This window comes from Suricata suricatta, chromosome 4 (genome assembly GCF_006229205.1).
Source record: "Suricata suricatta isolate VVHF042 chromosome 4, meerkat_22Aug2017_6uvM2_HiC, whole genome shotgun sequence".
NCBI lineage: Eukaryota > Metazoa > Chordata > Mammalia > Carnivora > Herpestidae > Suricata > Suricata suricatta.
Window position 1 is genome coordinate 145,182,934 of NC_043703.1, and position 26,430 is coordinate 145,209,363.

Consider the following 26,430-nt stretch of genomic DNA (forward strand, 5'->3'; position numbering starts at 1 on the left):
CTCGTCTCTTCATTCGCTAGCGTCAAAATTGGTGAGTTGAAGTAAGACGAAAGTGAGGGTAAAAGGTCAATTTCCCAGGGGGCCTTGCTCCTCGCTCTGGGAGTTCGGGCGGTTTTCTGGTTTCGTTCGGGCGGGGAGATTGGGAGTTGCCGTTGGGGATTCGGGGATCGTCTGCGAACCAGTTCAGAAGTACCCCTGGGAAGAGCTGTGACGTAAAGGAGCAGAGAGAGGGTGCGTGCCCGGCCCGCTGTAGCTCCTGGCACCCAGGAGGAGCTTAGGAAAAGTGATCGGACGCGGAGAAGCCGGTGGCGAGCCTCGGGGAAAGGTTTTTCCAGTCTGTAAAGGGGCGTGAAAGGGCGCTGGAGACAAACCTCTCGGGCCTCTCCACTCTCCGCGTTGTCAAACTGTTGCAAATTGGAATTGCTAATGTCTCCAGATAAAAGCCCACGTCTCTGAGTCTTTAGAGATCTTTAAGGCGTTTGCAAGAAGCGCATGCACGTAACCGCAGCCAGTTGTAGATAGAACACTAGATCAATGGCTAGTGTGTATCAAGCACATAACAAAATGTAATAATTGTGACAGTTGCTATCATTCTTTTTGAGCACCTGCTATGCGGGGAACTTTATATACATTATCACCAACCCCCGTAACAATATTATTAAGTGGAAGGCACTTTCCCTACTTCGCAGATTAGGAAATGAAAATTCAGGTTACGTAACTTGCCCAGGTTCAGACCATTAATTATACAGCTCGGAAGTGGTCAACCCAATATGAAATGAAGTTCTTGATGTCGGAAACCACTACCTAAGAGAGATTCTCAATCTCTGGGTCTCTGAAACAAGGATGATTATTTAAAGATCTCTTATGCCTAGAGGATGAGATACAGAAACAGCTCAAGTATACTAATGATACCGTGATACTTAGCCTTTCGTAATAAAATGTATCAGCATGAGCTGCAAGAAAATAAAAGTTTTTTAAAAATGTTTATATTTGAGAGACAGAGACAGCATGAGTGGGGGAGAGGCAGAGAGAGAGAGAGAGACAAAGACACAGAATCTGAAGCAGGCTCCAGGCTCTGAATTGTCAGCACAGAGTCCAAAACCAGGTTCAAAATCACAGATTGCGAGATCATGACCTGGGCATAAGTCGACACTTAACTGACTGAGCCACCCAGGTGCCCCAAGAAAATAAAAGGTTAAGCAGATGTAAAAGTTATCTATCACCACATAACACATCATGCAAAACCTAGTACCTTAAAATAGCAGCCATTTTATTTGCTCATAATTCTGTGGGTCAGCAGTTTGGACTGGGCTTAGCTGGGCTCTTTCAAGAGAGCATAAGTGGAGACTGCAAGACCTTTCAAAGCCACAGCTCAGAAATCACCCAGTGTCACTTCTGTCTCATTGTCCTGGGCAAAGTAAACCACAAGGTCAGCCCAGATTCGTGGGAAGGAAAATAGATTCACCTCTTAATGGATGGAATGGCAAAGTCCCCTGGCAAGGGGACCTGCCCAGAAGAATGGGCAGCCGTTACTGCAACCATCTTTGCAAACACTCTACCACCTCAGATTAGCTACAATAGATCAAAGATGAGACAGGAAGTAAGCTTCATCGGGAAAAGATTTGGAAACCACTAAATTGCACTTGAATTCTTTCAAGGTATTGATTAAAAAAAAAAAAAGTCAAAAGAGTCAAAACCCTTGTCCCTAGGCTTTAATTAACATAAGCTTCTAAATCTCCCACCCACGCTCCACCCTCTCCACTCTGGTTTCCCATCTCACCCACTCTACTGAAAGAGCTGCCTCCGGGCTCCCCACATTGTTGTTAAGACACTGTGAGACTTCTTGTCTGACTTTTCATCAGCTTACACTGCCTGCTGTTCTTCCTCGAAACATCTTCCTCCCTTGATCGCTCTGTATTACTCCTGTTTTTATTCTCTCTGACACCTCTCAACACACACACACACACACACACACACACACACACACACACACACACATGGGCTTGATCTCCCACTGTTTCTCTGTGTGTTTCTTCTACAACATCCTGTGTGGTGGAGTTCTTGAGCAAATGGCTAGGAAAGAATTCTTGAGGCCTCTTTGGTGCAAAAAGGTGATTTTATTAAAGCATGAGGACAGGACCCATGGCCAGAAAGATCCCTACTGGGCGTGTGAGGAGTGACTGATTATATACTTTTTTATGTTAGTGGGGATTAGGGGTAGCATAGGTCTCTAAGGAATTTGAAAGCAAGGCTTTTAGGACGTTGAGGAGCTAGCTACTGTTAAGACCCGGTTACTGTAAGGGGTGCCTGTAAGGGGTGGGTGGCTCAGTTGGTTGGGCCAGCAGACTTAGGCTCAGGTCATGATCTCATAGCTTGTGAGTTCAAGCCTCACATTGGGCTCTATGCTGACAGCTCAGAGCCTGGAGCCTGCTTTGGATTCTGTGTCTCCCTCTCTCTCTGCCCCTTCCCTGCTCATACTCTGTCTCTCTCTCTCTCTCTCAAAAATAAATTAACTTTAAAAGTTTAATTACAAAAGATAAGATTACTTTTAGTCTTTAATAAATCAAAAACATTAAGGAAGTAAGGCAGCCATGAGTTCCTTGAGGAAGGTCACACTCTGCCTGTTTCAGGTACCCATCAGTGGGCGGCAAGCCGTAAGGAGATTTAATTTAAGCTACATTTCTTTTGCCTGTGCTTCCCTTATCCCTGTACATACCTCTTTCTTCACATTTACATGTTATGAAATTTTTTTTTAATGCTTACTTATTTTTTAAGTTTACTTCTTTATTTTGAGAGAGAGAGGGAGACAGAGAGAGAGCAAGCGAGCCTGAGTGGGGGAGGGGTAGGGAGGGTGGAATAGAGAGAATCCTAAGTAGGTTCCATGCTGTCAGTGCAGAGCCTGACATAGGACTTCAACCCATGAAACTGTGAGATCATGATCTGAGCCGAAATCGAGAGTCAGACACTTAACCAGTTGAGCCACCCAAGTGCCCCTGATGTTTATCTTTGAGATAGAGAGAGCGTGAGGAGGGAAGGGGCAGAGAGGGGAGTGGGACAAAGGATCCAAAGCAGGCTCTGGGGTGAAAGCAAAGAGCCGATGCAGGTCTCGAACTCACAAACTGCAAGATCATGACCTGAGCTGAAGTCAGACGCTTAACAGGTTAACTGAGCCACCCAGGCACCCCAGAGATTTGCCAGTTTCTTATCTGTCTTACTGTACTCTGAATTCCTTGAGGGTAGCATAATGCCTTGTACTCAGTAAATCCTCAGTAAGTTTTTATCCCCTTGGTAGCTTTATGGTTCTATTAACATAAATACAATGTGCACATAGCTGTCTATTCACTTTCTCCATTGTGTGGCCTGGCATCAGGACTGGTAACTCTGATGGACAGTTGGGCTGTTCTGTCCACAACGGCTTTGCGGTTCCTGGGAGGAGACATTGTGAGCCATCTCTGCACACTAAGATGTGTGGCATATCAGCAGCGCTTCGAGCTCCCTGGCATTATGGACTGGGAGCTTCCAGAAGCCATGGGCAGCGTGTGTGGTTTTCTTGATGCTCCCATAACCAGTGATGGGCATCACGATCTGGTCCTTGAACCTTCTGCATATCCTATCGTCAGTGCCTCTGGGTCTCCCCTAGTTACACTTGATTTTGACAAATCGGTCTGACTGGTGCCGCATGAACTTCTTGGTCCTCTTTTAAATGATCTTGGGCTTCACCAGAGGTCTGAGGGCAGCTGTGATGCCAAGCAGGAGATGGCTTCCACCTCCATGGGCAGCGGTGAGGAAGGGAGGGGCTTCAGGAAACTTTCACTGAACTAAATTGAACTGTGAGGGAATAGAGACATTTGTGTTGCCAGCACCAAGTGCTATAAAACTCTTCATGTTCATTACCCTAGTCACCCCACTTTGGAAGAATGTACTTCCAAAAAATGAGCTGAAAGAAAAGACTATTTATTGCCAAGATTTATAAAGAGCCATATTTATCATTGGAGGGGGAAATGCAGGCAATCAAAATGTCCAATGAATTAAGGACCTAAACTGTAAACAATGGTAAATCAATGTGATAAAATATATAACCATTAAAAAGATAAGTGAGTGGGTGTGTGCAAAAAAAAAAAAAGGAGGAAAATGCAGAAAATAACAAGTGTTGGGAAGGTGAGGAGAAATTGGAATTCTTGCGTATTGTTGCTGGTAGAGTTACAAAATGATGTACCGTGTGTGGAAAAACATTGGACAGGTCCCCAAAAATTTAACCACGGAGTTACTGTATGACCTAGCAATTCCACTCCTGGGGGTATACCGCAAAATATGTACATGAATGTTCACAGGAGTGTTATTTATAATAGCCCGCAAATGAAAATAACCTGAATGTCTATCAACTGATGGATGGATAAACAAAATGTGTATATCTACACAATGGAATATTATTCACCCATAAAAACGAATGGGGGACTGAGATGAACGACAACATAGATGAACCTTTAAACATTATGCTGTGTGAAAGAGGCTGGGGAAAAACAACCATATGTTGTATGGTTCCATTTGTATGCAATTTCCAGAACAGGTAAATCCATAGAGACGGAAAGTGGATTCGTGATTACCAGGCCATGAGGGTGAGGAGGACTGAGAATAACTTCTAACGGGCATGGGTTTCTTTTGCGGTGATGAAAATGTTCTGGAATTAGAAATTGGTTGCACATCCTTGTGAATATATTAAAAACTATGGAAATGTACCCTTTAAATTTTTATGTTAAGTTTTATGTTAAATTTTTATCTCAATTAAAAAAGTAAAATAACATTATATTTAAAAGAAAAGCACGAAATAACACATACAAACTTCTTACAACCAAAAATGTATAGATGACCAGGAGGGAAAGACAGAAGAATGTCATGAATCAGGTGTTTTTAATTTATGAGCCTTTTATTACTTTGGTAAAGTTGCTTCACATGTAGTACTTTTAAAGACATATCTGTCAGAAAACTAAAGCAAAGTATACAAAGCTAAAACTGTAGAACTATAAAGTCCCACAATTTAGTATAAAACCATGAAGTCCTAACATTTTATAAAGTGGGAAGGGACAAGTCATTGTGTTAATAGGGTGCTTGCTTAGGAAAACTTGCCTTTCATTGGTGGGGAGATGTTCATAAGGATTTGATGTAAATGGCAGCAAATTTCTTGTATTTGATTTCTCTTTTTGATTAGGCATGAGAATAGGGAAAGGAAAGGCCAAAAGGAATCATTTGAGAAGCAAGCCATTGAGGTAGCCACCGGCCAGGTCCCTCTTAACTCAGTAGGTAATCAACAGAAAATGAAATAACAGTTTCTCTAGAGAAATTTGAAATAAATAATGAAGGCATTAAAGTGGATTCAAAAAGAGCCCAAATTCCTATAAAGGAATAAGGCTTGCAACTAAGGAAATAGGTAAAAAGCCAAGGGGAGAATTAAGTAAGATAAAGCACCCCTGATGGGTTATTTTTTTGTGTGGTTTTTTTTTTTTAACTTATTTTTGAAAGACAGAGAGAGAGAGTGTGAGCAGGGGAGGGCCAGAGAGAGAGGGAGACACAGAATCTGAAGCAGGCTCCAGGCTCTGAGCTGTCAGCACAGAGCCCAACGTGGGGCCCGAACCCACGAACCGTATCATGACCTGAGACAAAGTCGGAGGCGTAACTGGCTGAGCTACCCAGGTGCCCCACCTGCCATCATTTTTATCTGACCTGGGTTTTGAGTGATCGGTTCACTTCCTGTTGGCAGTTGTGACCCAACGGCCTGTACTCATCTCATTGCACCAGTTAGACTTGAAGAGGTTGGGTTTCATCCTGTAAAGGATGTTTTTAAAAGGAAGAACTTGAGTGTTCTAAGAATACTTAGATCTTCTAAATGCATTTAGAAAAGTGTTTAAAAACACACGTAATAATGATGACTGTGAGAGTGCCATTCACCTGCTACAAAGAAAACAGTGTTTTAAGGAAATGGATATGATTGCCATTCTGTAATTCATTTAGAGGATTAAAAAAAATGTACTAGAACTGCCCTATGACCCATCAATAGCACTACTAGGAATTTATCCAAAGGATACAGGAGTGCTGATGCATAGGGGCACATGTACCCCAATGGACATTCATAGCAGCGCTTTCAACAATAGCCAGATCATGGAAAAAGTCTAAATGTCCATGTTGATGAATGGATCGAGAAGATGTGGTTTATGTATACAATGGAGTACTACGTGGCCATGAGAAAGAATGAAATCCTGCCATTTGCAGCAACATGGATAGAACTGGAAGATATATTGTTGAGTGAAATAAGTCAGTCAGAGAAAGACAGATATTGTATGTTTTCGCTCACATGTGGATCTTGAGAAACTTAACAGAAGACCATGGGAGAAGTGAAGGGGGGAACATAATTACAAACAGAGAGGGAGGGAGGGAGGCAAACCATAAGAGACCCTTAAATACAGAGAACAAACTGAGGGTGGAGGGGGGGTGGGGGAGAGAGGAAAATGGGTGATGGGCATTGAGGAGGGCACTTGCTGGGATGAACACTGGGTGTTGTTTGTAAGCGATGAACCGTGGGAATCTACCCCAAAAACCAAGAGCACACTCTACACGCTGCATGTTAGCCAAGTTGACAATAAATCATAGTAAAATAAATTAATTAAAACAAATACAATAAAGATAGTTTTGAGAGCGCTGCACCCCTGCTACTTTGACAAGAGTGTTATTCCAGAGTCATCTGACTAACTTGAGAGAGAAGGAGTTTAGAAAGACGGCCCCATTGAGCTTTACAAACCCCTGAGTTCATCTTCCAGTTGTGCCTGCACGAGTCTGACCCTGAAGAGCATTCCCTACACAGGAAGAGGCAGACCGGCAGCAGGGCGCAAACTGGCCACTAGGGGGCAAATGTGCAGCAGGTCTGAGCACTGCAACAGCTTGTGAAAAGGGAACTTCGGTGAAAACTACAATCCACAGTAGTTGGGCAGATCTCATGACATGAACCAAACCAGGTCAGTTGCCTGCTTATGCAAAAATACCAACATTTTCTGTAGGGTTTAAACAAGATCCATAGTCTCATAACATAATATCACACATCCAGATACAATCCAAAATTACTTAACATATAAAAAATAGGGAATCTCAACTCACGTGGGAAAAAAACAGACACCAATGCTGAAATGACACAGATGCTGGAATTATCCAAAAAAGACATTAAGGCAAGTATCATAAAAGTGTTGTAAGTATGAACATTCTTTTTTTTATGTTTATTTATTTATTTTTGAGAGACAGAGAGAGGCAGCATGACCAGGGGAGGGTCAGAGAGAGAGGGAGATACAGAATCTGAAGCAGGCTCCAGGCTCTGAGCTAGCTGTCAGCACAGAGCCCGATGTGGGGCTTGAACCCACGAACCATGAGATCATGACCTGAGCCGAAACTGGATGCTTAACCGACTGATCCACCCAGGTGCCCCTGAACATTCTTGAAAGAAGAGATGAAAAGTCTCAGCGAAGAAATACAAAATATAAAGAACCAAATGGTAATGCAGTAATCATAATTTTTTAAATCATCGCATAGACTCTGTATTCATTTCCTATTGCTTCTGTAACAAATTACTACCAACATAATGATTTAAAACAAAACATATGTCGTATCTTACAGTTACAAGGATCAGAAGTCTGAAGTGAATCTCACAGGGTCAACATTAAGATGTCGGCAGGGCTGCATATTTTCTGGAGGCTCCAGAGAAGAATGCATTTCCTTCCTTCTTCCACCTTCTAGTAGCTGCCTGCGTTCTTTGGCTCATGGTTCCTTTCTCCAGCTTCAAAGTGCATCATTCCAACCTCTGTTTCTGTTGTAGATCTTCTTTTTTGTCCCTCATATTCCTGTCTTCCTTTTATAAGGAAGCTTGTGATTGCATTGGGCCCACCCAGATAATCCAGGATAATCTTCCTACCTCAAAATCCTTAACTGAATCACCCGTGTTATTCACAGCAGAGAGGGAAAAAATTTGAAAACCTGAACACAGAGGTCTACGAAAAAATACAGAAAATAAAAGTCTAATATTTGTCGCTAGACTTCAAGAAAGAGAAGAGAAAGAATGTGGCGCAGAAACATTGTTTGAAAAAATAATGGCTGAAATGCTCAAATTTGATGGGACACATAACGTTGCATATACAAAAGGCTCAGTAAATCCAAAACAGGATAAGCCTTAAAAAAGAACCAGGCTTCACCACCTCGTTAACAGCTAAGAACTAAAGACAAAGAAAAAAACCTTGAAAGCAGCCATAGAAATGATACACTACTTACAAGGGAACAATAACCATAAATTTTGCATCAGAAACCATGAAGGCCAGAAGGAAATGGAACAACATTTTTATTTTATTTTAATTTTTTATGCTTTTTATTTATTTTTGAGAGACAGTGTGAGCAGAGGAGGGTAGAGAGAGAGGGAGATACAGAATCAGAAGCAGGCTCCAGGCTCTGAGCTAGCTGTCAGCACAGAGCCCGATGCAGGGCTTGAACCCATGAACTGTGAGATCATGACCTGAGCCGAAGCTGGCCACTTAACCAACTGAGCCACCCAGCGCCGCCGGGACAACATTTTTAAAGTACAGTTGACCTTTGAACAACTCAAAGGTTAGGGGTCCTAACCCCTAACACAGTCCAAAATCCATGTATACCATTCAACTCCCCCAAAACTTAACCACAAATAGCCTACTGTTGAGGGAAAGCCTACTGATACTATAAACACTCAATTAAAACGTATTTTGTGTGTTATATATATTATATACTGCATTCTTATAATAAAGTAACTTAGAGCAGGCAAAATGTTAAGAAAATCATAAGAAAGGGAATGGAGGGGGATGAGCAAAAGGGGTGAAGGGGAGTGGAAGGTATAGACTTCCAGGTATGGAATGAATAGATCACGGGAATAAAATATAGATCATAGGGAAGAGTCCTTGGTATTTTAATAGCATTGTATGGTCCCAGATGGTAGCTGCACGTGTGGTAAACATAGCATAAGGTTTGTGTTGTTGAACCACGATGTTGTACACCTGAAACTAACATAATATCCAGTTATGATAGAAGGAAGGAAAGAAAGGAAGGAAGGAAGGAAGGAAGGAAGGAAGGAAGGAAGGAAGGAAGGAAGAGAAATGCATTTATAACACTGAACTGTATTTATTGTAAAAAATTGCATATAAAAATTTTTAATGTTTAATTATTTTCGAAAAAGACAGACAGACAGAGACAGAGTGCAAGTTGGGGAGGGGCAGAGAAAGAGGAGACACAGAATCTGAATTAGGCTCCAGGCTCTGAGCTATCAGCACAGAGCCGAATGTGGGGCTCGAACTCACAGACCGCAAGATGATGACCTGAGCCAAAGTTGTACACTTAGCTGAATGAGCCACCCAGGCACCCCCCAAAAAATTGCATTCAAGTAGACCCACGAAGTTCAAGCCCATTTCGTTCAAGGGTCAACTGTGCTCCAAAGATCCTATCATTCAACTCCTTCATTGTATTAATAAAGATAGAAAGATAAAGTGATTGTCTTGAATCACAAGATCCTACAATCCTATAACTTAATATAATAATCCCTTTTCCACTATTACAGCTTCCTTGACTTTTCTGAGCATGTGTCCATACACATCCCTTTAGCTGCAAATAACAGAAACCTGCTCTATCTAGCTCAAACATGAAGGGAAACCATTAAAAGAAGTTGGAACTCGAGATCAGGAGTGCAAAGAGCATCAAGAATAAACTAAAGTTGGGCATGTCTGGGTGGCTCAGTCAGTTAAGCGTTTGACTTCAACTGGGATCATGATCTCAAGGTTGGTGAGTTCAAGCCCTCTGTCTCGCACTGACAGTGCAGAGCCTGCTTCGGATCCTCTGTCTCCCTCTCTTCTCTACCCCTCCTCCGCTCACTCTCTCTCTGGGTCAAAAATAAATAAATATTTTTTAAAAAAAGGCTACAGTTGAAACAAGGGACTCTCCATTCCCTTCCCTCTTCCACACACATTCCACTTTTCCCTTGTTCTGTTTCTGTCCACACGTTAGTCTCACTTTTCCTTTGAGCACGGACCATCTCCCCAGTCCACACAGCCAAAAACCAGTAACTGCTGTTTTACGTGTTGCAGGTCCAACCTTAGGCTCTCACTAGGTCCCAGTCCCCAGAATATCTCCGAAGAGAGGAATGCTCCCAATGTGGCATTAGCTGTGTCCTCACTGACTCCACTGCAGTCAGGGAGCAGCATGATTGTATAAAATGACTACTTCCACAGTAAACCTGGCATTATGGATGAAAGGTAATTCTAGAAAGTGACTCAGAAAGTAAGTAGAACATAAGCAGTGACAATAGGTTTCTAGTACAAGTGCTTACTATTTTTTGCCCTTGGCATGCCTTCCTCTATGGCTTGTAATAAGGCATCAAAACGGATTTTCTAGGTTTACTGACTTTAGAAAATCTATGCATTTGTATATTTTACATTAGTCAAATGAAGTTTTCCAGTTTTCTCTTTCACTAGAATATTGAAATAAACCCCATTATCATCTTGGATGGTGTTGGCAAGGAAGCTTACTTATTCTTTTCTTCTCCCCTTTGCCACTGAGAGAAGGGGACTTCTCCTCCCCAGAAGGATATAGCGTTTGTTCCCTCCCCCTCACCCCCCAAGCAAAAAGTGATTTAACTGCTTGGTAAGACATGCAACATAAGCTCTGGGTGCTCGCTCTTTGGGAGTGGCCAGTCTTCCAGGCTTGTTCTCAGCAAGCCCCTCCCCACCGGGGAGACCCCGAGATGCCTGGCTGTGTCAGAGACCCGGCGACCAGCTGCGGAAATTCAGTTCATGGAGGATGTACTGGGAAGGGCATCTGGCTGAGATCCAAACCATCTTCTCCCACTCAGCTCTTCCAGTAACGGAGCTGATTTTGATCCCGAGCTGTCTGACTCCTGGGTCTGCTTCTCCATTAGCTGCCCCTCATCAAACCTTAATACACAGTTGTTCACTCAGAGGAGGAAAAAACGAGAAAGAAAAACCTGTCTTCATGGAGTTATATTGCCATCTTGAAGCCTTTTGTGATTTGTACAAGGTATTTCAGATTTTTCCTTGTAGATCACAGATTTGTTCCCAATGGTCGTGTTTGCCAAATTAAGAACCTCTAGCTAAGTAAGGTATTCATGAGCTGCTTCCAAAGAACTGCCTGATTCTTACACACATACTCTCCTTCCCTCGCCTGGTTTTAAATTATATTTATTTTCCTTTCCTCTTTAGGAAAAGAAGCCTTTTTGAAGTACTGCTTTCTTTGTGGGATCAATGCTATCTCATATTAACTTAAATTCATTTTTGTAGCCAGAAGGTCCAGTTATTCTGTATTTAAATTAATCTATCTTAATTCCTTCTACCTAAATTTCCTGGATTCAAAGTCAGGAGATCTGGCTTTAAGCTTTGGTTCTGCCATCCACTAGGCAAGTCCGTTTCTCCTCTTGGTTCCGTTTCCTCTTCTATAAAGTGAGAAGCTGAAGTAAATAATATTGAAATAGGGAAACTCAGGAGACTCCATTTTATGTATGTATGTATGTATGCATGTATTTATGTATTTACTTTCTTACTTAAATTCAAGTTCGTTAACATACAGTGTAGTCTTATCTTCAGGAGTAGAATCCAGTGATTTCATCTCTTACATATGACACCCAGCACTCAATCCAACAAGTGCCCTCCTTAATGCCCGTCACCCATTTAACCCAACCCCCAATCCACCTCCCCTCCAGCAACCCTGTTTGTTCTCTGTATTTAAGAGGAAAAGACTCCGCTTTATTTTAATGTTTTATTTATTTTTGAGACAGAGAGAGACAGGGCATGAACAGGAAGGGGCAGAGAGAGGAGACACAGAATCCAAAGCAGGCTCCAGGCTCTGAGCTATCAACACAGAGCTCAACGTGGGGCTCGAACCCACGAACGTGAGATCATGACCTGAGCCGAAGTTGGAGGCTTAACCAACTGGGCCACCCAGACGCCCCAAGAGATTCCATTTTAAAAAGTCTCCATTTCTGCTGTTTTCCTGCTCAGCCCTATTGACTCATGTCCCATGTTTCTATTTGCGTCTGAGTAAAAACCAGAGAGGCTACTCTGGCTCCCACCCCACGGCGGAGAAGTAAGAGAGTTACTCATTGCTGGAGTTTTGTCCTCAGCCCCAAAAACCTGGCAAGATCTAAGAAGAGCCAGATCCCAAACCCGTTCCAGTACATTAGCTTCAAACAAACCTCTGCCAAAGCTGGCATCCGTACCCCCTGCCTTCAACAGTTTATGAAATAACCCCTATAAGGGGCGCCTGGGTGGCTCAGTTGGTTGAGCATCCAACTCTTGGTTTTGGCTCAGGTCATGATCTCACAGTTTCGTGAGTTCCAGCTCCACAAGGGGCTTAGCCTGTTTGGGATTCTCTGTCTCCCTCTCTCTCTGCCCCTTCCCCACTCGTGCTTTCTCTGTCTCTTTCAAAATTAATTAATTAATTAATTAATTAAAAGAAGGAAAGGAAGGAAGGAAGAGAGAGAGACAGAGAAAGAAAGAACACTTATTATTCACTGGTCATTCACCTTTGCTGGGACCCTACCCTGGATTCCTGAGGGAACATGTATGCAGGACCCCTTTCCAATATAAACTCCTAACCCTAAGCTACAGCAAGACTAACTCTCCTTTCCTTTCTGAGTCTCCCAGACACTCCGTCTGCTATTCTCTGTCACTCATGCTATTCAGTAAATTGCTTCCACTTCTTCCTAGCTTGCATTTGACTTCTTTCTCATAGCCTTTTGCCTAGTCCTGCGGGGTGTCCACCCCTCTCCCTGCCAATGGCTCCTTGGACTCAGCCTGCCTGCATCAATGTCTCAGCTAAGTTCCCTTCTCAGTCTAACAATCTATCATTTAATATTTCCAATAATGTAATGCCATGTCTGGCGGAAAGAGAATAAGAAGTTAGGATTTATAGGGGATAGAGGTCTAAGCTACATTTACTCTTTAACAGCCTATTAGTAGTTTCCATAGTAAAGGAGGTTTTAAGAAAACCTGCTTGGATACAGATGAGAGAAGGCCATATTGCAAACCCTTGTTATCAAAGACCCTGCTGACATGTCCTGGAGGACTCAAAGCACAAAGGAAGGGAAAGGAAATTTCTTTTGACTGGTTCGATCGAGAAGCTGCCAGCAGGGACAGAAACTTACTGGTTTCAAAATATCATTAGGTGTATGGAAGGATAGAGGCCAATAGCCATATGGTTGACCTTGGACTTGGGAGTAGGCTGGTGGCAGCAATAGGCACCTGTCTGTCTGAACCCCACCCTAAGCCAGAGCCCTTTGTCAACCTGCAGGTGCTTCCTGGCAACCGGGGACACCTGGGCAAACCTGAAGGACTCTGAACCCGGCTGATCCATAAGAAAGGAGTTGAGACAGTAAGATTTGGTCTTTTTATGAAGTCTTTTTTTCCATCACTGAAAGTGAAAATTTCCATTATTCAACTTTCCAAATTGAAAAATACAGAAACCTAGAAAAACATGCCAAATCCTACCATTTTGTTAGAACCACCATTAACATCTTGGTGTGTTTCATCTATTGATTGATTCACTTGAACAAACAGTACTTAAGGCCTCTGGTGCACGGTACTCGGCCCTGGGGAATCCTGAGGTCAAGGCCACGGGTGCTTTGGAGAGCCTGTAGCATTTCCTTCCAATCTTTTCTAGGCATTTTTTTGTATGGGCACAAATGTTTGAGCTTCTCTAAAATTACAGGAACAGCTGCACCTCTCTCTGCCGTAGTCCCTGCTCCTTGGGAGTCCCTGTCAAGCGTTGTCCAGGACCACTTCATGCTCTGACTGATGCACTTCCATGACTGTGGGAGATGCTGTTAGTGTCCTGTGTTCCCAGGCGCATCTCAGACCACCTGCAGCTGCACTACACGGTTCTCGACATGCTGATAGCATCCCACGTCCAGCACCGAATCCTCTCTCTCCGGTTCTCAAGCTCAATTCTTTACCGTTTTCAAGCTTTCTGAAATCAGTGCATGCATTTGTTTCTTGCGTCTGGTATGCCTCAGCAGCCGTCCTAGCAAGGGCAGATTTTAGGAGGTAGCACAAGTAGAAATGTACCGGGGCTGAATTTTTAACCAAGGAACTGTGTGTGGGTGTGTGTGTGTGTGTGTGTGTGTGTGTGTGTGTGTGCGTGCGTGCACGCATGCATGTGTGTGTTTATGCTTATGTGTGTGTGTAAATCAACTCTTTTTTTAAATGTCTTTTATTTATTTTTGAGAGACAGAGAGAGACAGTGAGAGCAGTGGAGGGTCAGAGAGAGAGGGAGACACAGAATCCGAAGCAGGCTCCAGGCTCTGAGCCAGCTGTCAGCACAGACCTCAACGCGGGGCTCGAACCCACAAACCACGAGATCATGACCTGAGCCGAAGTCGGATGCTCAACTGACTGAGCCACCCAGGCGCCCCAACCCTTTCTTTTTTTGATTATGAAAATATATGCCTCTGTTTAGAAAAAATATATACCAAACAGACACACCCAAATCCTTAATCCCCCTCCCCAGACACTCGTCAACTTTCTGATGTGTTTTTCCAGAAATATTCTAGGTATAGAAAGCACAGGTATTTAATAGAGATTACCTTTTTTTTTTTTACATAATAGGGAGCATAATATACACTTTACACTTCACCAGATATATTGAGATTCACTCCAAAATAGAGCTATTTGACTTTTTTTCCACAGTGATATTCCGTTGTTTGGAAATGTCCCTTTTGAATGGAAATTTTGGTTGTCTAACTCTATGCTATCACAAATAACTCTGCCTTGAGCATCCTTATACACACATTTTTGAACACATGTATCACTATACTTTTGTCAACACTGAATATGATCAAAAATATCTTTTGACAATCAGTAGATGGCAGTATTTTCTTGTTTCAATGTGGGTTATTTATGTATACCAAACTATTGATATTTCTTTTTCAGAAAACTGAGTTTTTTCTTTTGCCTTTTTACCCTAATGCCCTTTTCATCCCCAAGTTAAAGCTTTTTAGGCAGTCTAATTTCTTTCTGGCTTCCTGGGTTTTGTGTCTTGTTTAGAAAAGCCATCCTCACTTCAAAACTATTTTGTGAAATTACTTGATAATCTCTCCCAGCAATTTCCCCAAGCTCTTTGTTAAAATTAAGACTCTGGAAATTATTTTAGGCTGGCAATCAGCCCTAATGTTTGTCTTTTCTAACCTGGGCTCTGAGATCAATGATTCAGCTTCCTGTAAGTTTCAGGAAGATTTCCCAGTCATAGAGATATGACTGAACCTGACTTATTGACACATTGCTGGCAGTGACCTAGGACTCCCAAGCCCTCTCCTCTTCACCGAGTCCTTGGTTCAGACCCCGGAACCTGAGCAGACCATTCTCACTGGGGCACGTGGGTTCCTGTGGCCCCACAGGGACCTGAATGCCCATGTGACTCAGTCAGAGGCTGTCGCACTTCCTCTAAATTTGGCACCTCCTGTCCCCTCTTCCCTCCCATCCCAGCTGTGGGCCTTGCCAGCTCCTCTTGGAGGAAATTTGCATCATGCAGGAGCCTGAGGACTCAGGAGGACGGATTCACTGAGCTATGATCTATTCGGCTGCCCCGCTGCTCCTGGCCATGACTCTCCTTCTGGTGGGGTCACCACTTGCTCAGGCATCCCAACCTGTAAGTAAGACTTCGGGGAGTGCCCAGTGAGACACAGCAAGCTGGGGGAGAAGGGACAGGTGGAGGGGCAAGGGCTGGAGAGAGAAGTCATGTAAAAAGAGAGGCCAGTTTGTTATTGATAAAATCTCTGAGAGGTCAGACTATTTTCCAGGGAGTGGGATAGCTTTTGTTTCTTTGAGTCACTGTGAACTCCAGTGGTGTCAGAAGGCTCTCCCCGTCAAACTTGCCCTTTAAAAATGAAAAGAAAAGGGGCTCCTGGGTGGCTCAGGCGGTTAGGCATCTGACTTCAACTCAGTCATGATCTCGCACTCTGTGGGTTTGAGCCCTGCACTGGGCTCTGTGCTGAGAGCTCGGAGCCCAGAGCCTGCTTTGAGTTCTGTGTCTCCCTCTTTCTGCCCTTCCCCTGCTCAGACTGTCTCTTTCCCTCAAAATAAATAAACATGTTTAAAAAATAAAAAAATAAGAAATTGAAAAGAGAAGAAACATGTTCCAGATTTGGCAACCACCGGCATAGAGGACAGGAGAGAATCTGAAGAAAGACAGCGGAGTTGAGATTAATACTTTTTGATCTCTGTTCTCTCCCAGGTAGAGATGTATCTGTATCTCGATCTGTATCTCTCTGTATCCGGATTCGTATCCATGTCTGTACCAATATCTGTATCTAGATCTAGATCTGTATCTGTTTCTGGATAGATACCAGATTCACGTGCAATTCACATGTAATTCACTTTGAGAGACGGAGGAGTTGGTGAGGAAATCATTTACAGGAACAAGAGACCAAGGGAAGATGCTGCCTTATGCTCACTCTCATGGCAGTTCCTGTGGAGGAAAAAGAAGTCCCCAGGCCTCTGAGCCCCAGCCAGCTCTGCCCAGCCCTCCCCAGCGGTCTTCCAGACACAGCATTTCACTTACCTAGAGGCCCAGGGACAGGGCAATTCAGGAAGGAATTAGGCAAAGCATGTTGACACTCCGGGGTGTGCCCGGTCCCTGGGTTCAGGTGGCATTTGCAGGGCCAGGCCGGAAAAGTCCTTGGGGCTGCATCCCCAGCACCTCCTACTGGAAGCTGCGTCCCCCTCTCGATGTACCTGCTTGATTCCAAGCAAAAAGAAGAGCTTTGAGGCTGTGGACTGTGGGCCGCCGGGGAAGGTGAAGGATCTCAAGATGGCTGGGCGAAAACTTGCTCTCAAAACCATTGACTGGGTAGCCTTTGGGGAGATCATACCCCGAAACCAGAAGGCCATTGCCAACTTCCTGAAATCCTGGAATGAGACCCTCACCTCCAGGTTGGCTACTCTCCCCGAGAATCCACCTGCTATCGACTGGGCTTACTACAAGGCCAATGTGGCAGAAGCTGGCTTGGTAGATGACTTCGAGAAGAAGTTTAATGCCCTGAAGCTTCCCGTGCCAGAGGATAAGTACACTGCGCAGGCGGATGCTGAAGAAAAAGAGGATGTGAAAAGTTGTGCTGAGTTTTTGTCTCTCTCGAAGGCCAGGATTGAAGAATATGAAAAAGAGCTGGAGAAGATGAAGAACATAATTTCGTTTGATCAGATGACCATTGAGGATCTGAACGAAGTCTTCCCAGAAACCAAATTAGACAAAAAGAAGTATCCCTACTGGCCTCACAAGCCAATCGAAAATTTATAAACTTGAGTTCGGGAGAAAGCTGTGGCTTTTGTATTATAAACTCTGGACATTAAAAATCATGATACGGAAAAAAAAAAAGAAGAGCTTCGAGGGGCGCCTGGGTGGTTCAGTCGGTTGAGCATCTGACTTCGACTCAGGTCATGATCTCACGGTTCAGTTTGTGAGTTCAAGCCCCACATTGAGGCTCACTGCTGTCAGCATAGAGTCCAATTTAGATCCTCTGTACTCCTCTCTCTCTGTCCCTCCCCTGTTCATTCTCTCTCTCTCTCTCTCTCTCTCTCTTTCTCAAAAATGAACATTAAAAAGAGAGAGAGAGAAGAGCTTCGAAGAGGTAGAGTCATGCCAGATTCCTCAGGCTAGCCCCTGAGTCGCTTGGGGAAGAAAGTCCCGGGGGGAAACACGGGGTCAGCCCCCTCTCAGAGATCTCTCCTCTGTGCTCTATTCCAGGGACAGAGTCAGACTGGAGGGGAATCGGGGCAGCAGTTGGATCAAAAGGGTGGAGCAAGTGGTGAGTGGACGAACAGGAGGAGGAAGGGGTGCGGGGAGGGAGGGCAAGGGGGGAGCAGAGGGAGTGAGGGGTGCGGCTGCAGAAGGCACACGAAGGAACTGATTGTGGCAGGTCATGGCCACCACACAGGTCCTGATTCCAGTTCTCTAGCTGCGAGGTCTTCAGAAAAGCATTCCTCTTGGGGAGCCTCGTCTATGAAATGAGGGTTTGGGGGAAGGGTGGCATGGAGCTGTGGGCGAATGCACCGTAGCTAGTGAGGGCTGTGGCCCTCTTATCAACTCTTAGCTGGCCTATGGGAGGTGGGACCTGCCCTGGGCCCTGGCAGCGAGCAGCCAGGTGTGGGAGGCAGAAGGCGACCATGGCCTTGCTGTCTCTCCCCTGTAGAGTCAGTCTTGGCCTCAGTCTATGTACAGCTGGACTTCTTACACCAGACCTGGCCATTGGCACTCTCCAGAACCCTGACTCTTGCCTTTGCCTCGGTTTCCACTACCCCAAGAGCTCTCACTGGCCTCAACCTCACCACAGGTAGGGGGGATTCTACTGAGCCCTGCCTCTCAGTGGCCATTACTTGGCTTGTGGGGGTAGGTGGCTCACACAGAAAGGGACATGGACTTCCCAGGTCTGCGACCAGCTTGCCCTAACTGCCGCCAGACCCTCCCACTTCCTGGAGGGTGCATGGCTCGTCTCCTTCCCCACCTCCCCACCAGAGAGACCCTTTCCTTCCCGTTCCATGTCCCCCTCTTCTAAACACTGGCAGAGGCCCAGGAGGCTGGCACTTCTCCCCCCCCCACCCCTGATGACTTTGCCCCGCAGGACCTCTGCTGCTTTGAACCTTGGCTGAGGGCACAGTCAGTCCCTGATGGCTGAAGCTCTCGTGACTTCGGGATTGTTCCAGACACCCAGCCCTAGAGCCTCTCAGGCATCAGGTCCTGACTACCTGGCTCTCTCATACAGGCTGCCCACTTCTTGTCCCCTCCCTCTGCCACAGAATGCAGCATCCACCAGGATGGCTCTACCTACTGCGCCTGCCTCTCTGGGTACCGGTGGAACGCCAGCGTCTGCTCCCATCGCCGTCCCTGCCAGAGCCCCCACAGCCGCGGGCCCTGTGGCTGTCTGGTCTTCAGCCCTTCTGAGGCTGGGTACTGCCAGCTGCTGCCACCTGGTGAGGAGGTTTGGGAACTTGGAAAGCTCCCAAGCCCAGTGGCTCCCAAGCCCATTTCTCCCAGTGGTGGGAGAAATACCAGTTACCCTGGCAGATTGCATCCCTGAGCTTGGGGCTGAGTAGTGAGACAGATGAGCCACAGGGCTCCTGAGACATATGGGCATGGAAAGAAAGTGCTAGAGTGACTGCTGTTTACCCTGAAAGGCCAGGAAGGGGACCTCAACAGCCCCAGTTACCTTGGGGAGTGGAAGTCATCGACCAAAAGGCTTCCCTGTTGGATTCCCAATGACAGAGAGAATCTTCCAGGCTGGACGGCAGTGCCAGGGACAAAATGAACCAATACTGCGGTGGTGGAGGTGGGGGGGCAGGAAGTGAGGAGGAATGGGCTTCTAAAGAAGGGGGAGGAGCGCCGCAATTCATGCTCTCAGCGTCCCCTGCCTCCTGCCTCCCGACAGTCCCTGGAATACTGAGCCTGGACTCCGAGGTACAGATGCCTGGCAACACACTGAATGTGACCTTCGTCACCAGCCATGAGACCACCAACCGAAACTGGTTCCTGCGGCCCTCCGGGAGCCCCAAACCCATCCTCCTGCAGCCAGGGACACAAGTGTCCCTGACCTCCAGCCCGGGCCTGGCTGTCCTCAGCATCGTCAACATCTCCCATAAATGGGCAGGTAGCCTGCCCTTCCTCTCATCTCTCTTCTCTGCCTTCCTCTTCTCTCTGTCCTTCTCCCCCACACCTGCCTTCCCCCTCCTCCCTCCCCTCTCCTTCCTGCGTTTCTTCTCTCCCCTTCTCTTCCCCTTTCATCTTCCCATTTACTCGTTCTGGGGAAACAACGGCTCAGAGGCGCACTGATGTGAACAATCATCACTGGAAAATGGGTTTCCATTTCAGCAGAGAGCAGACACCTGTTTTTCTTCACCATGTGGCAGTGGAAGTGGGTGCTGGGGAAAGGGCATCTCCTGGCGGAAAAGAGGTTCACCTTAGGATTAAAGGCTCCAGGCTATAGGAAAAGAAAGCTAGGAGCCTCTTCTCCAGACCTCTTCTTCCTAGACACCCCTTCCAGGGCAGGGATCTTTTTTATTTTAATTTTTAACATTTATTTATCTTTGAGACCGAGAGAGCATGCATGCATACGCACAAGCAGGAGAGAGGCAGAGAAAGGGAGACACAGAATCCAAAGCAGGCTCCAGGCTCTAAGCTGTCAGCACAGAGCCGGATGCAGGGCTCAAACCCATGAGCTATGAGATCATGACCTGACCTGAAGTCAGACGTTCAACCGTTCAACCAACTGAGCCACCCAGATGCCCCAGGGATAGGGGTCTTTCTTGCTGGGCTTAAGCAGAGGCCAGACCTTGAAGAAGCCGAGCTCCCAAGGCGCAGGGGTGGGGCCAGAGGAGCCAGGAGGTGCAGCAGGTGTGTATCTGCAGGTGAGTACATGTGCTGCTTTGAAGCTCAGGGATTCAGGTGGGAGCTGAACCAGGTGGTGAAGGTGCCCCTGCAGGCAACAGACGTGGCCCGGCTTCCAGACCAGCTCTCCGTCTCCTGCGCCACCAGCCCCGGCTTCCAGCTGAGCTGCTGCCTCCCCAGCACACACCTCACCTACACGGCTTCCTGGAGCCCCGCAGAGGGCAGCAAAGGTGCGAGGGCTGTGTCTGGCCCAGGGGACAAGGGGCAGCTGGTGTCCTCCAAGCAGCTGGCTCTCCAACTCACAGGAAGCAGACGCTGCAGTTCAACGTGGCGGTTCCGGGTCCAAGTTCGTTCAATACCGTCACAACCCCATGAACAATCCTAATTCTATTGATGCAGCAATAACCACGTGAGTGTAGGTCACTGTTCGCAAAACCTTTTCACACGATCTTCATGAACTCTTGCAACACACTCTGTGACATCCTCCATTTTACCCGTGAGGAGCCTGGCTTCCAGTCCTGGGTTAGAGACCCCCAGGCGCCCCTCACCAAAACCCCAGCTCTGCCTCTGTAGTTTGATGCTCACACACCACTCAGCTCTCGGCATCATATGCTTCTGAAGTTGCTAGAAAGACTGAAAGGGCATCTCTGGGCCTGCTGGGTTCTAGGTCTGTTCCAAGCCCAGTAACTGGTCCCCTCTCTCGTGTCCCCTCCAGCCTCCTTCGTCAACACACCGGGCTCCCAGTGCTTCGTGCTGGCCGTTCAGCGCTGCCCTGCGGCTGACACCACGTACACTTGTGAGCTGCAGAGCCCAGGACTGAACCCTCTCAGGGTCCCCGTCTCTGTCACCATCATCCGGGGTACGTGGGGCCCAGCTGGTAGAGTCTAGCTCTCATCTCCTTGGCCTGGGAGCTCCTGGCCGTTCCCCCACCTGGGCCACACGGCCAGTCTCCGGAGCCTGAACACGGGAGAGGCTGGGGCTGGACCGTGGTGGCGGAGCCTCCTCAATATCATTCTTCAGACGGAGACACCACCTGCCCCGAAGCCTCCTCAGCTGTTGCCTGGAACGTCACCAAGGCTGGCCATGTGGCACAGGCCCCGTGTCCTGTGAATAGGACCGGTGTGGTGAGGCGGACCTGTGGCCTCGATGGCAGTTGGGAGCCCATCTGCAGTGGCTGCACAGACACAGGGCTGCTGGCCTTGTCTCACAGAGCCTGGGTAATGCTTCAGGCACAGCTGCCTCAGGCCTCCCCCCCCATGACCTACCCCTTTGTCACTCAGGACCTAGCCTTAGAAGTCTCTCCCCCCACCCTCCGCCCCCCAAGGCCTGGCCTGAAGGCTATTCACCTTCCCTGATGGGGAGCCTAGCAGAGCCAGGGTGTGAGGGTGGGGGCCAGAGAGGGTGGGGACTCTCATGGTGGGGTGGGTGCTATTCTCCAATCTTAGTCCCCCCAGGTGTCCATCCCACTACCATGGGTGTGAGTTCTTCCCATATGGCTTCCTGCACCCCCGGGACTGGAGCAGGGAGGGCAAGGAAAGAGCTGGGCGGGGGAGGAGTGGCCCCTCCCTGGTGAGGACTCACCCACCACTTTCTGCTGTCTCATCTGTGTCAGCTGCTGCGGGCAGGCCAGGGCTGGCCAGCTGCGGAGGTGCCCCAGATCCTGGCAGAGCTGTCGCAGCAGGCTTTGGCGGTGAGCTCGCCCTCCGACTTATTGGCACTGCTGGGCACCATTTCATTCCTGGCCAAGGTGGTGGTGGATGCTAGAACACAGCTTAACCGCAGTGCCCTGGAGGTGAGATCTCTGAGCCAGGGTGGGGACCACCGGGGTAGCGGGGTCCCGAAGCTCTTTACCTTTGGGCACTTCTGTCCCTCTGGCGTCACCACGGGCTATCAGAAAGCAGACCTTTCTGGAGAATCTGGGTGTCTGCTCCCCTGGTCCATCTCTCCTCTTGGATACCAGTTTCCAAGGCCATGGAATATGGAGAAGGTCCAAGGCTGGAAACACATGGGAGGCCGGGGAAGGCAGGAAAGGGGGAAGACATGAGTTCAAAGGCATTTATGCACATACAGATGTATGGATATGGCGCAAACCTGTTCCCCCAAACATGCACACACATGATACCTACATGGAGGTATCAATCACCCTCAGCTTTGCTGACTCACCTGAACCCGCTCCCATTATGGGCAACAACTGAATGCTAGTAAGCTGCATCCAACAGGATACCCAGAGGCAATGGCATTGCCCGCTCTTCCTATCTGGAAAGATATGTCATATGCGGCTGGGCAGTCATGCCTGTGGTCTTCCACTTCAGAACATGTGCCCTCTAACCCCTGGGCACCATTCCTAGCTTTACAGACCAGTTGGGGCCAAGGAATTGGAGAAGGGCTCCCTTAGGGCATGGGCGATTCAAGGGACGGAGGCACGAGACAGCTTGTCAGATCGAAGAGCTAAATGTGCATCAGGAGACCACATACCTGAAACCACCCTGGTGCTTAGCTCCATGGGGCCCCATTCTTCCCATCTAGAAACTCCCCCTTCACAGGCCCGTCTTCTTCTTCCCCTTTCTCTCCACTCTTGCATCTTCTGCGGGACTAGGAAAGGCAGGTTTGGGACCTAAAGTTCCCAGTGCCCCTGCCAAGTGCTGTAGGTTCTAGCAGCCAGAGTTCATCTCTTTGTTGCAATCTCTCTGTTGGACGCTGCAGGCTCTCCTGAAAACCACAGACAAGGTCCTAGACATGGACGCCAGCTCTCTGTGGACCCCAGCCCAGGAGCAGAAGCCCTCAATGGGCTCAGATCTCCTGCTGGCTGTGGAGACCCTGGCACGCAGCCTGTGCCCTGAGGATCACCCCTTCTCCTTCCGCTTGCAAAATGTGCAGCTGCAGACCCAGCTCCTTGGGCCCACGGTCCCCGCTGACTACAGGGTCTCCTTCTCCACGCAGCCCCCACTGCAGGCACACATTCCCAGGTGCTCACTGGCCCCGCTGGGTCATAATGGAACCAACATCAGTATTACTAGCCTGGTGCTGCAGAAACTGGACCATCTTCTGCCCTCAAACTATGGACAGGGGCTGGGGGACTCCCTCTATGCCACTCCTGGTCTGGTCCTCGCCATCTCCATCACGGCCGGTGGCCAGGCCTTCGACGGGGGAGAAGTCATCATGGACTTTGAGGATGCAGGTGGCACTCCGCACTGTGTCTTCTGGGACCACAGTCTCTTCCAGGGCAAGGGGGGCTGGTCAGGTGAAGGGTGCCAGGTGCAGACAGCTCCTGCCAGCCCCACCACACGGTGCCTCTGCCAGCACCTCACTGCTTTCTCCATCCTCATGTCCCAGAACACGGTTCCAGAAAACCCCACCTTGGAGCTGCTGAGTCAGGTGGGCTTGGGGGCCTCCATCCTGGCCCTGCTGGTGTGCCTAGGTGTGTACAGGCTGGTTTGGAGAGCTGTGGTGCAGAACAAAGTCGCCTACTTACGCCACATGGCCCTGCTCAACATGGTGCTCTGCCTTTTGGCTGCAGACACCTGCTTCCTGGGAGCCCCCCTGCTTCCTCCGGGGCCCCGAAGCCCACTCTGCCTGGCCGCTGCCTTCCTCTGTCATTTCCTCTACCTGGCCACCTTTTTCTGGATGCTGGCTCAGGCCTTGATGTTGGCCCACCAGCTGCTGTTCGTCTTCCGTCGGCTGTCCAAGTGCAGAGTACTCTCCCTGATGGTGGGCCTCGGCTACATGTGCCCAATGGGGTTTGCAGGCGCCGCCCTGGGCCTCTACCTACCCCGAGGGCAGTACCTGGGGGAGGGGGCATGCTGGTTAAGTGGGAAGGGAGGGGCGCTCTACACCTTCGTGGGGCCGGTGCTGGCCATCGTGGGCGTGAATGGGCTGGTGCTCGCCATGGCTGTCCTCAAGCTCCTGAGACCTTCGCTGTCAGAGGGGCCCCAGGCGGAGAAGCGCCAAGCCGTCCTGGTGGTCATCAAAGCCCTGCTCGTTCTCACACCCCTCTTCGGCCTCACCTGGGGGCTGGGCCTGGCCACCCTGCTGGAGGAGGTCTCCGCTGTTCCTCACTACATCTTCACCCTTCTCAACGCCACCCAGGTGGGTGATAACGTGCTGGCTGTGTTTTGCCCTTTTAGATGGTCTTAAGTCTCTGCCAGTCCCTTCTCGAGGGGGTATCGAGGTGGAGCCAATGAAACAGTCTTTTAGGAGACTTAGGTTTGGATGGCAGTTCCTCCACTGACTCGCTGGAGGACTTTGGACAATCCTCTGGGAGTTTTGCTTCTCTCATCTGCAAAAACAGTACCTGGTTTTGGCAGAGAAGTCAGGGACTTGTCAGCATCCCAATATTCCCTTTGCAGCCAAAGCGGTAAGAGAAGCACCTGAAATGGATTCTATGCACCAGATGGTGCCAATGCCCAGAAAACACCTCGATGGGAAGCCTCAGGACACGAACTAGACAGGGCGACAGAGGCTGAAGGAAGAGGAGGGGGAAAGAGTTGATTTCGGTTGATTCCTTCCTCCTTGACTAACTTGTCCCCACATCCCCTTTCTCAGGGTGTCTTCATCTTACTCTTCGGCTGCCTCATGGACAAGAAGGTGAGCCTGCCCACCTAACCCCCGCCTGCCTGGCAGTGCCCAGGCCGGGACTCGGGCTGGTGTAACCAGGGCATTCCCTGTCCCGCAGGTGCGAGAGGCTTTACTCAAACGCGTCTGCCGCTCCCAGTCCCCCAACTCCACCAGCTCCCTGGTGAGTTACTGGCTTCAAGTTCTCAGTTCTCCCGCTAAGAGCAGGTCAGAAATAGCTGTCCCACAGCCTTGCCGAGAGGAGACCGGCTCAGCCAGAAGCTGAGAGAAGACTGGGGTTTTGTTTTGGAATGAGCACGGTCCAGGTTTGCACCCCCCAACGATGGAGCCGGGAGTTCCGTGAGAGCAGTCACGGTCCGGCTCCTGGCTTCCTGAGTGCGACCTGGACTGCTGGGGACTCTGTGTGTCCCCGTTTTCTCCAGGTGGAAATTTGCCTGCATTTACTCTATGAAGGGAAAAGGTAGGATCAGTAAGCGTGGGAGTCAGCATAGCTGAGAGCCAAGTTCCTCAGGGTTACTGCAGCCCTGGCAGGAGGGCAAGTGAGAATGTGAAAATGGGCACAACCTCATCAAAAGAGACTTGATAATAATAACAGTCACCCTGCAACTGGACCTTCCGGCCCCTTCCTAGGCTACGTGTGAAACCTCCATCCCGGAGCACAGCAAAGGAAGAAGGGAGGACGCCAGATGAGAGGCAAGCCTGCCTGGCAGCAGCGTGGGCAGCATGGAGGGAGCGGAGTGTGGCAACGGGCTTCCTGGCAAAGGCTCCTCTTCACATAACCGACGGTCGCAGCCCAAGGGGTGGAAAACAGACTTTTCTAACCCAGACATTTCTAGACGGGAGGGGGAAGGTGGAGGCCTCAGAAAGCAGGCATAGCGTCTTCCACTGCTTTTACAGAAAGCTGCAGGGAGTTTTACCACCACTGACCCTTGGCTTGGTCCACTCTGAAAATTCCTTTGTGCACCGTCAGATTTTTTTAATTATCCTGAAAATCCTTTGCTTTGAAGGAGTTGCCGTTGATGGGCATGGTGTCCAGAGGGGTGGGCAGCCTGCAGAGGTGGTGGAAGGTCTCCTTCACCAGCCCCGAGCTTCAGGAGAGGCAGAGGCTTTGAGTGAACCACACGCAGAGCCCATGTTCCTCCTCCAACGGAGTTGGGGGAACGTTCCAGAATCCAGCAGGGAATCACACCCTTCTGCCATCCCCGAGCTCAGCCCCCTGCACAGACGGGCTTATGTTTCCATTCATCATGTTTCCTTCTCTCGCAGGTCACCTGTCCACACCCCTAAACTATCCAAGCAAAAATAGTATGAAAAACTAGCTAAAGCTACCTGTTATACATGCCTGCCTTTGCTGTAAACATAATCAACAGATATTAAAGTTCAAAATAATTGCAAGTAAAACCGTCTCAACCAGTTTTTGACCAATCAACA

The 26,430-nt window shown here is 48.2% G+C and overlaps 1 protein-coding gene and 1 pseudogene across 3 annotated transcripts; both read left to right on the forward strand.

Annotated features, from left to right (window-relative positions):
• Positions 1-26,400, forward strand: ADGRF3 (adhesion G protein-coupled receptor F3). 3 transcript variants are annotated; one of them, XM_029938148.1, is made up of 14 exons: positions 1-31; positions 15,537-15,699; positions 17,794-17,854; positions 18,239-18,379; positions 18,843-19,016; positions 19,472-19,690; positions 20,448-20,657; positions 21,143-21,286; positions 21,448-21,644; positions 22,040-22,219; positions 23,131-24,513; positions 24,970-25,011; positions 25,100-25,162; positions 25,630-26,400. In XM_029938148.1, the coding sequence occupies exons 2-14, from the start codon at positions 15,619-15,621 to the stop codon at positions 25,687-25,689; spliced, it is 2,955 nt and encodes a 984-aa protein (XP_029794008.1). In that variant the 5' UTR covers positions 1-31; positions 15,537-15,618; the 3' UTR covers positions 25,690-26,400. The 3 variants fall into 3 exon arrangements, with proteins under 3 accessions (XP_029794008.1, XP_029794007.1, XP_029794009.1); XM_029938147.1 differs by lacking the exons at positions 1-31; positions 25,630-26,400 and having other exon boundaries at positions 15,531-15,699; positions 25,100-25,264; XM_029938149.1 differs by lacking the exons at positions 1-31; positions 17,794-17,854; positions 18,239-18,379; ... (1 more) ...; positions 19,472-19,690; positions 25,630-26,400 and having other exon boundaries at positions 15,682-15,699; positions 25,100-25,264.
• On the forward strand, positions 16,825-17,367 carry LOC115290269 (annotated as a pseudogene).
• Positions 26,401-26,430: the final 30 nt, after the last annotated feature.